The 9,133-nt window shown below is 57.5% G+C and overlaps 2 protein-coding genes across 2 annotated transcripts in view; one reads left to right on the top strand and one right to left on the bottom strand.

Annotated features, from left to right (window-relative positions):
• Positions 1-1,091: 1,091 nt before the first annotated feature.
• On the top strand, positions 1,092-4,396 carry LOC120509968 (noggin-like). The gene has a single exon (XM_039725257.1). The coding sequence runs from the start codon at positions 1,117-1,119 to the stop codon at positions 1,858-1,860; it is 744 nt and encodes a 247-aa protein (XP_039581191.1). The 5' UTR covers positions 1,092-1,116; the 3' UTR covers positions 1,861-4,396.
• A 149-nt stretch (positions 4,397-4,545) lies between these two features.
• The window catches only part of GCAT (glycine C-acetyltransferase), a 4,785-nt gene continuing 197 nt past the window's right edge, over positions 4,546-9,133 (bottom strand). The window contains exons 2-10 of the mRNA XM_039725248.1: positions 8,960-9,133; positions 8,752-8,882; positions 8,056-8,157; positions 7,406-7,552; positions 6,976-7,130; positions 6,381-6,463; positions 5,839-6,010; positions 5,311-5,432; positions 4,546-4,912 (exon numbers count right to left, since the gene is read on the bottom strand). Coding sequence (XP_039581182.1) covers positions 4,761-4,912; positions 5,311-5,432; positions 5,839-6,010; positions 6,381-6,463; positions 6,976-7,130; positions 7,406-7,552; positions 8,056-8,157; positions 8,752-8,882; positions 8,960-9,133 — 1,238 coding nt within the window. The 3' untranslated portion in view covers positions 4,546-4,760. The remainder of the gene's footprint in view (positions 4,913-5,310; positions 5,433-5,838; positions 6,011-6,380; positions 6,464-6,975; positions 7,131-7,405; positions 7,553-8,055; positions 8,158-8,751; positions 8,883-8,959) is intronic.

Here is a 9,133-nt window from a genome sequence, read left to right on the forward strand (position 1 = left end):
GTGCTCCGCTGCCTCCCCCTGCCCGCCACCAGCTCTGCTCCCTCTTCTCCTGGAGCTCCTCTCCTCTCTCTCTGACTCCCCCTTTTCCCTCCCTCTGCCCTTGCTGCTGATCCATAGTTCTCTGTTGTTTTTTTTCCCCTCTCCCTGAGGTTGGGTTTGAAGTTAACTCCTCTCTGCCCAGCTTTCCTGCAGGCTCAGCTGCTCCCTGCTCCTCCTGCTGAGAAGGGGGTGGCAGAGAGAAAGCTCACTACTCTCTGATGGAAAAGGGAGGATGAAAGGGTCCCTTGGACCTCAGCAGCCACCTCTCAATTCTGGGTGTTCAGAACGTGTTTTCCAACACCTCCAGGGAGCGTAAATACCCCATAACTGTGAGGCTTATTTCTGCCTGGTCCCTCAAATATAGGGTCCTAAACCCTCTGCAGGATGAGCAATTAATTGCTGCTACTAGACGTCATTAATTAATTGTTAGTAGCACTGAGCAGATTTAGCCTCTCCCACAATGTCTGACCCAGGGAAGGAGGAGAAAGGCGGTTTTGGATTCCATCCAGTCCAGGTCTCCACTCCACCAGTACTACAGTATGGGAGGGAGGACAAAACCTCCACGATGGCCACCTCCAGAGGTCCAGCTCCATCACAGCTGCCTGGAGACACACGGGGGCTGGCTGATGTGCCAGGAGAGGACAGTGACATGCAGCCCTACTGCCATGCCCATCCTGGCGACAGGACCTGTGCCCGGAGGACTTCCAGCTGCACTGAGCGCAGCTTGGTGGTCCTTTCTCAGCCAGACTCAAAGGCCACCAGCTTCCCTTCACTGGGAAGGTTGCGGGTACCTCTTCCAATGACGGTGCAGGATGTGGAAAGGAGGCGCTGGCCCCTTCCCCTACACAGCAGCCCAGATTATCCCCATTGGCTCCGTGTCAGGAGGGACCATGCGGCTTCTCCCCCCCACCTGCCCCTCTGGTGGGAAGGAGCGAGGTGTCCCCGCCAGCTCCCTATCAGCAGGGAAAGTAAGCAGGGAAAAGGGGAAGGCCATGCCTCGGGACGCGGTGATAACCCAGGGGATGCGGCAGAGTGCGAGCCGGCAGCCGGGCACAGCCTGTCACAGAGCTGCTGGCCATGGAGGGGCCGCACCGCAGCCGCCTGCTCCTGCTCCTCTGCCTGCTCCCGGCACCGGCCGTGCCAGGCCCACCGCCGCCTCGGGAGCCGCCGGCCAGCACGGCGGACCCCGCGGCGCAGCTGCTGCGGGGCCAGCCCTGGCTGCCGGCGCGGCCCTACGGCCTGTCGCTGTCCCCCGAGGATTACCGCTACGCGCCCCAGCCCCGGCACCTGCGCCCCGGGCGGCTGCGCCGGCTGCTGGGCCCGGCCTTCGACCCCTTCTGGATGGCGACCGAGGAGCCCCGCGGCCGCAACGGGAGCACCCTCGAGGAGAACCTGGAGTCCGTGAGCAGGGAGCTGGCCGAGGGCGCCGGGCGGTATCGCCGCAAGCTGTGGCGAGAGGCGGAGGGGCTGGAGCTGCCCGCCCTGCTGCCCCCCGGCCCGGCGCTGCCCCCAGGGCTGGCGGCGGCTGCGGCCCGCCGCCTGCGGCAGTGGCTGGTGGAACGGGCCGCCTGCCGCCTCACCTCCGCCTGGGTGGACCTGGGGCCCGTCTTCTGGCCGCGCTGGGTGCGCCACACCACGTGCGAGAGCGGGCCCGCCGGCTGCTCCTGGCCCCCCGGCATGGCCTGCCGGCCCGCGCAGCTCAGCCGCATCAAGCTGCTGGCCTGGCACTGCTGGGGCCCGCAGCAGCCCGGGCCCCCGAGCTGCACCTGGCGCCACATCCCCTACCCCGTCGTGGCCGCCTGCAAGTGCTCCTGCCGCTGAGGGGGGCTCGGAGGTACCCCCCGGTGCCTGGTCCTGCAGCCAAAAGGCCTGAAGAGGCAAACATCGGCCTGGACCCACCCTCGGAGCGGGGGGAAGCCCCCCGAAAAAGAAATAAACCTCCAGGAAGGAAGTGGGGATGGCTGCGGTCCTTGCTGTGTCTCGCCAAAACCCCTGGGTGGTGGCTGCGGCTGCTTTGGCCCTCATCCACCAGCGGCATCAGCACCAGCGGAGGCCCTTGTGCAGCATCTATCTCCAGCAAAGGATGAGGGATGGAGAAATTATGGCACTGAAGGGCAGGTTCAGACCCCCTCTGCACCAGCCCCAGACAGCTCAGTCCAAGCTGCGGCATCCCTGCCTGCCCGGCTGGGCTGCAGGCAGGGAGCCAGGGCAAGGGAATTCCAGCAAAAGGTAGAGGTGGGTCACTGCTCAGGGTGGAAACAGCAATGTGGAGAGGGCTGCAGTCAATCAGTGGGCAGTGGGGTGTTTTGGGACTGCAGTAAGGCAGCCTAGTGACAGTAGATGTGGGAGGTGGGCCATGACCCAGGGCTGGGAGCATTTGTGGGGCTAGGTGTACATGAAAATGGGATGGAATAGGATCCCCCCCACTATGCCACACTGCAGAGGGTGACGGCTCCAGACTCAGGACTGCCTGAGCAGCACACAGGGTGTGGGGTAGGTCAGGGAGCCTGGGGTGGGAACTGCATCCTCAAAAAGCGGCACCTGCCTCTATATTTCACTCAGCAAAACAATCCTCTGCTTTCTGGGCTGAAAGCTGCCTAGAGCTGTAGATCAGACCTAGGCTGGAAGGCCTTGAAGCAATAACGAGCAGGATGTGCCTCAATTCAGTATTAACACGATGCCTCCAAGTCAATGCGTACGGCATTATTCATTACCAGTGTGCCATCATCTGACCCTCCTGCCTTCCTGGCATTCCAGCAGCACACAGTCTGCTCCCCAGACAGCTCCACAGCCTGCTGCTGAGCTTGGCCTTGAAGCAGGCAGAGTGCAGGGAGCTGGCTGCTGAGGCACCCGGGAGATACGGGGGTGAGAGGGAGGTCAGTGTGTCTGCTGAAGAGCAGAAGGGCGAGCCCACACGTGCATGCAAAAACAACTGTGAGCATCACAGGAGGGAGGCTGCTCTTGCTGCTCTGGCCTGCAGCTGAGCAGAGAGACATCCGTGGGGCTGCTCTGCCAATGAGGAGGACCTGAAAGCTGGAGCAGGGTTAAACTGCTTGGGTTGTGTGCCCTGAGTGGAGCAGAGGCATCAGCAGGGATGCCTGCAGAGAGGGAGACCAGGGCTGGGGACCAGCAGGACAGGAATCCGAGGGAGGGAGGGTGGTACAGGTGTGCAATGGAGGTGTGCAGGCAGGGGGAGCAAGGGGTGCACATGCACTGGGCTCAAACCAGCAGTGATTCAGTTTAGGGCCTCAAACTTCCCCGAGCCCATCTGGCTGAACTTTCATCTCTTCCAGGTTGCACAAGGAGCTTGAGAGCAATCTCCCTGCCTTCCCCATGCCAAAATACTGCCTGTTGAAAAGGGTTTGCAGCACTGTGAGGGCCTGGTGCCACAGAAAGGGAACTCCATACCGTAGTTTATCAGCAGGCTGAGCTCAAGGCCTGTGGGAATGGAAAATTAAACAAAATCAGCACACAGTTACACTACCAGCTGTTCTAAAAGGGTCTGGCTGCAGTGCCATTGAACCTACAAGACACATTTCTCCCCTGTCCTTTGCATCCTTGTAAAGCCCTACAATCCTGGATAAACACCTGTATTCTTCTGCAGTTGCTCTGGCTCAGATCAGACATTATTGCCCTGTAGTTTGCTCCCTGACAGCCTAGTGACACATAAGGATTTCAGAGCAGGTCTTTGCTGATACAACCCATTGCTCCAGCACTCAGGCACACTCCACTCCAGCTAGAATCTCTCCCCGGCTGCAGCTACTCATTCAGCACATAGGCAGCTGGCCAGACACACAATTTCTGATCTGGAACAAAACTGATGCAAACAAAGCAATCCTAAGAGATGCCCAGGCCCCACTTGTGCCTTTTTGAACGCTGAAACACTACACCACAGCTTGGAGGAACAAATCCAGAGATTCCTGCCATATGGAAGAAAATTAAAGGTTTCTGTCACCTGCTCTGTCCCTGGCCTTGGCCTCAGTCAGATGCAGATTCTCTCACCATGCTGCTGACCTCTGCCACCTCAGCTTGCTTACTGCCTGATGGCCTCTCTGGGCCAAGAGATCTTTCCCAGGGCAGGTTTGGGACCACTGAAGCATCTGGCAAAGCCTTGTAGCTGGGGACCAAGCAAACCTCACATCTAACCCCTGAGAGTGAGAAAGAGACAAAGGAGCACCAGAGCTTTGGTGGGCCCATGTCCTCTTCCCCTAACCAGCTGCCAGTGGCACAGGTTGCAAAGGGCTTGGGAAACACCCCTGCCTCAGTGGGGAATTGCAACAGTCAGATCTGCCAGGCTGATGCTGCTGGAGCCACAGGACAGCATGGAAGCAGGCAACATCAGCAACGCTGTTATTTCCATCAGCAGGAGACAACAGGAACTGCAGCGCTTCAGCATCTGGACTGAGGCTTCAGGGAAGGCACAGCAGAGTGTCTGCTCACAGCATGAGATGATGGGGATGGGGTGCAGCTCCTGGATGAGGAAATAGGAGGCAGACAAATATCCGCTGCTCCGCAGGACACCTTTAATGACACTTTTAAGTGCTGGTTGCCAGTGCTACTGCCAGCACGCTGCAACAGCCAGCTGGCTGACTCATGTGACGCAGGCTGTGACGCCCTGAGGAACGGCCCTGCTTTTGGCAGCGTGCTGCTCAGGCCTTTCTCCCCATCAGAGGCACTTGGTTGTGGGCAGGGACGGTGCTGAAGAGGCGTTTTCTGGCCCCTCAAGGCAGCGCTCCGTGCTTCCGTCCCACCTGGGTGAAGGCCTCCACGCAGCGGTCGATGTCCTCGTCGCTGTGCACGGCCGAGATCTGCACCCGGATGCGCGCCTTCCCCTTGGGGACCACGGGGTAGCTGAAGCCAATGACGTAAATGCCTGGGGAGGAAAGGCAGAGTCACAGCTGGCTGGGATGGAGGCAGGCTGAGCTGTACTGGGTGACAGAAAGGCTCCCCTCCCAATAACCACTTCCAGCCTTCCGGGTTTTCAAGTGCCAGCAGCTCCCAAGCATGGAAATGAGGTTAAGGGCCAACAATGGGGATGGAGTCCAGCACAGCAGGACAAGAGCATTAATGTAAATCCCCTCCCTAACAGAGAAAGAAGGTGCAGCCAGCAACATTTGGGGGAGACCATGAGGACATTTGCAGCTGGAGGGTGGAGGAGTACTGGATTTCATGCAGGAACATCCTCTGAAGGAGGGCTTGTGGTGGCACCACCACCAACTGTCCCTTCCCTCAGGGAATGTGTCTGCATACTGAGCTCCCTCCCTGGATCACCTCTGTTGAGCATGTCCTCTGCCATCACTGATGCCAGCCGAGCGTCCCCCAGCATGACTGGACAGATGGGGTGGTCTTTCCCCGAGATGGTGAAGCCAGCCGCCGTCATCTTACTTCTGAACCTGGTGAAGGGAACAGCAGGATGAGTAAAAACCTCAACAACCCTGTCCTTGGAGACCACTGCCTTTCTTTCCCCTGGGAGCCCTGCCCACTGAGAACTGGGTATGGTTTGCTCCACTGTTCATCTTCTGTGCAGGAAAGAGATCTCTGCTCTTGGAGTGACCTCCTACTGTGTCCTGCTCAGCATAATGGGACTGCAGATCCTCGAGTGGACAATGTGCCCCAACTCACAGAGATCCAGATGTGACACATCTACCTGACACAGACAGGCACATCCTCCAGCTTTCCCTGAGCCCTGATTTGCCAACTGTCCTCACAGTTATCACTGGGAAAGGAGGGGTGAATAAATCACAGACAACTCACTCCTAACAAAGCTGCCCCTGCTCCCACCCCAATATGGCCCCTCACCGTTGGGTTTTGGCAGCCATGGACTGTGCAATGGCATTGCTCTCCATGAGCAGGTCCAGGGCCTTGGATGCACAGCCCACCACGGCAGGGGGCAGGCTGTTGGAGAAGAGGTACGGGCGGGAACGCTGGCGGAGCAAATCGATGAGGGGTTTGGGACCTGTGGTGTACCCGCCTGCAGACAGAGGAGAGAGAATTGGACAAGGGGTGACCTGTTTAGAGTGAGGCTTCTTGATAAAGCCAACCTGGCACCTATAGCAGGAATGTGGGTACAAACCAGGTCTAAAAATCATAGCTGATGCTTTTGATCAAGAGCTTCCACTTGACCCCAAAGGCAAATGCATACAAAAGATGGCAGTGTAAGGGGCACATGGCAGGATCTCCCTTAATCCTGCAGCAACATCACAAACCAAGCCTTATGCCACCAGTGGAAAGGGATAACATGCATTTGTTACTTTATCAATCAGGCAGAGGAAGGAAAAGTAAGACCGATGCTATAGAGCTCTTTAGGGCATGCAGGATGCTGGACAGGAAAATGCCTTCACCTGCAGCTCCTCCAAGAGCTTTTCCTAGGGTAGAATTGATGATGGTGACTTTGTCCATCACTCCCAGGAGCTCATCAGTACCCCTGTAGAAAAAGGAACATCACATTATCAGCTCTGCCAGCATGCACCAGGGAAGCTGCCAGATACCTCAAGGAAAACAAACACTATCAGCCAGGTCTCTGGCATCCCTCCTTCTAGGCAAGGAGGAATAGCCCCTTGAGATAGTTCAACCCAAGTGTTGACCTTTCTCTCCTGCAGAAATCCTAAGCTGGGACCTCACCAAGTAAGAGCATGTGTTCTTCATCCCTTAGAGATGGGAAAATGCTCAAACTTCCCACACAGAAGTTTAACAGTCCAAACAAAGCACCTGCCAGGAGAGGTGGTGCCCAGATGAGATGGTCACACCATTTGCTACACACTGAGAAGCAGCTGTCACTTGGGGATGGATCACTGCTGAAGTATCTCCTTTCAATCCAAAGGTGAGGTGCAAAGCCTTCAAGGAGTGCCCACACAAAAACACGTCGGCCATCAGCACCTTTGTCCTTGCTTCAGAATTAGGGTAGGAGGAAGAAACAGGGCTGAGGCAGCCACTTACCGCCCGTTGGGCCCCAGGAACCCTGTGGCGTGGCATTCATCAATGAAGACCAGGGCATCGTACTTCTGGGCCAGCTGGCAGATTTCCCTCAGGGGCGCGATGTCACCGTCCATGGAGAAGGCACCGTCAGTGGCCACCAGCCGCAGTCGATGCTTCTGTTGGAGGGAAAAAGGCAGGAGTGAAGATGTCATCCTGAGGAGAGGGGCTGGCAAAGGGACACACTCAAACCCTGGTATGGAGAGGATGTACCTAACTGAGACGGAAGGGACTGGCATCACAACCAGCTGCTTTGCCACCTTGCCTATCCATGCCAATTGGCAAAAACAATGCCTGTTGCATGGGAAAGGGCAGAGCTCACCCTCCAGGACTGGTTACAGGCAGCCAGGCTAAGCAAACGCCCTGGCCTTGAGGTGGGAGCAGAGCTCCCTACCTGTGCTTCCTTCAGCTTGGCCTCCAGGTCCTGCATGTCCATGTGCTTGTAGCGGTACTTGTTGGCCTTGCACAGGCGGATCCCATCGATGATGGAAGCGTGGTTCAGCTCATCTGACAGCACTGCATCCTCTGGGGTCAGCAGGGCCTGGCCGTGCCAAACAGAAAGGAGCATCCTTTGCTCTGGATGCCACCTCACCAAGATCCCCCAGCCTCCCTCAGCACAGAAAACAAGGCTGTGATTGATTCCAGCTGCCACGTCTCTCCTGACACTAAACTTTATATTTCCTTCCTAGTCACCTTATCCGCTGATTTCTTTATGCCAGGCTCTTGCTTTTGGCTTCTGAGCTCAAAATCTCCCTCATCCTTTTCTAACATGTGAGATCACCCCTGTCCCTCACCTACACTTTAAGGGTGCAGAAATGGGAGCCCTCCCCAAGAGCTGGAGCTGGCTGCAGACAGCAGAGGTGAGGGTGGTTATATGCCTCTGGATGGCTTCCCTGGTGCAAGGGCCCCAAGTCTGGGCTCTTCATCACCAGCCACTGCCATCTTTTCTGGTACATAGAGCTCACAGCAGCCTCTAGAAGGCACGGCAGCCACATTGCTGTCACCTCCCTCCTCCATGCACAACACAAGGGAAGCCTCATGAACCTCAAAGATACCAGCGTTGGCATCAAAGCAGCTGGCATAGAGAATGGCATCTTCCCGCTGGTGGAAGCGTGCGATCTTCTCCTCCAGGTCCTTGTGTATGCTCTAAAGAGAAGAGAGGAGCAGGAGTCAACAGTGGGGCAGCACAAGTTCTTGCTTGCCCAGTGCTGTTAAATGCTGACTTGAAAGGGAAGGAGACAGCCAGGTTTTATCCAGAAAAGGTGTGTGTGCGTGGGAGAAGTTGCTTGTGTTCAGCAAATGCAGCCCTAAAGTATGATTATGGGTTTGGATGCCAAAGCTCGGCAGGGAGACTCCAAGCTCCCCCTGCACAAGGGAGAAGCTCTGCTTGTTCTCTGCACTTAACCAGACAGGACTCAAAAAAGGCTCCAGCAGGGATAAACTGGGCTGGGCTGATGGAGCCACTTCAAGTCAGGTTCACTGTAATTTTGATCAGAAAGGGAGAGAAAAAGACATTTATTTTCTGAATTCAGAGGGTGTTCAGTTTCTTTGCTCTCAGGTGTTGTAATGGTTTAAATTGGCCTATTTCCAGACGCTTGGCTAGTGGGGATTTGGCAGGCTCCTTTTCTCACCGGGCTACGTGTAAGTTAGCGCTGTGCACGCATGCCGAGCGGGAGTGCCGAGAGGGGAGCCTACGTGGACACCCTGAAAAAGCCCCGGGGAAGGGATGCTGCCCAGTACCTGGGTACCGCAGATGAAGCGCACGGAGCTCAGCCCGGCGCCGAACTTCTCCAGGGCCTCCACAGCGGCACGGATCACCTCGGGGTGGCTGGAGAGGCCCAGGTAGTTATTGGCGCAGAAGTTGATGATCCCTGCGGGAACAGAGAGAGAGAAGCGGGGGCATGGCGCCGAAGGAAGGGACGGGAGCTCTCCTCGCCGCCGCACGCACCGGCGCCGCCGCCCGCCAAGTGGAGATGGGGACCCTGCCGGGAGGCGATGACGCGCTCGCTCTTCCAGGTGCCGGCCCCGCGGATCTCCTCCAGCTCGCTCTCCAGCCGCCGCCGGAGCTGCGCCGCCGCCGCGCCCGACGCGGCCCGGGGAGCCCCGGCCCCGGCCCCGCGCA

The sequence above is a fragment of the Passer montanus genome, unplaced genomic scaffold (assembly GCF_014805655.1).
Source record: "Passer montanus isolate IOZ18808 unplaced genomic scaffold, ASM1480565v1 scaffold55, whole genome shotgun sequence".
Taxonomy (NCBI): Eukaryota; Metazoa; Chordata; class Aves; order Passeriformes; family Passeridae; genus Passer; species Passer montanus.

Excerpts from the sequence above, each read along its gene's own strand:
- LOC120509968 (XM_039725257.1), top strand. The coding sequence starts at position 1,117 with ATGGAGGGGCCGCACCGCAGCCGCCTGCTCCTGCTCCTCTGCCTGCTC.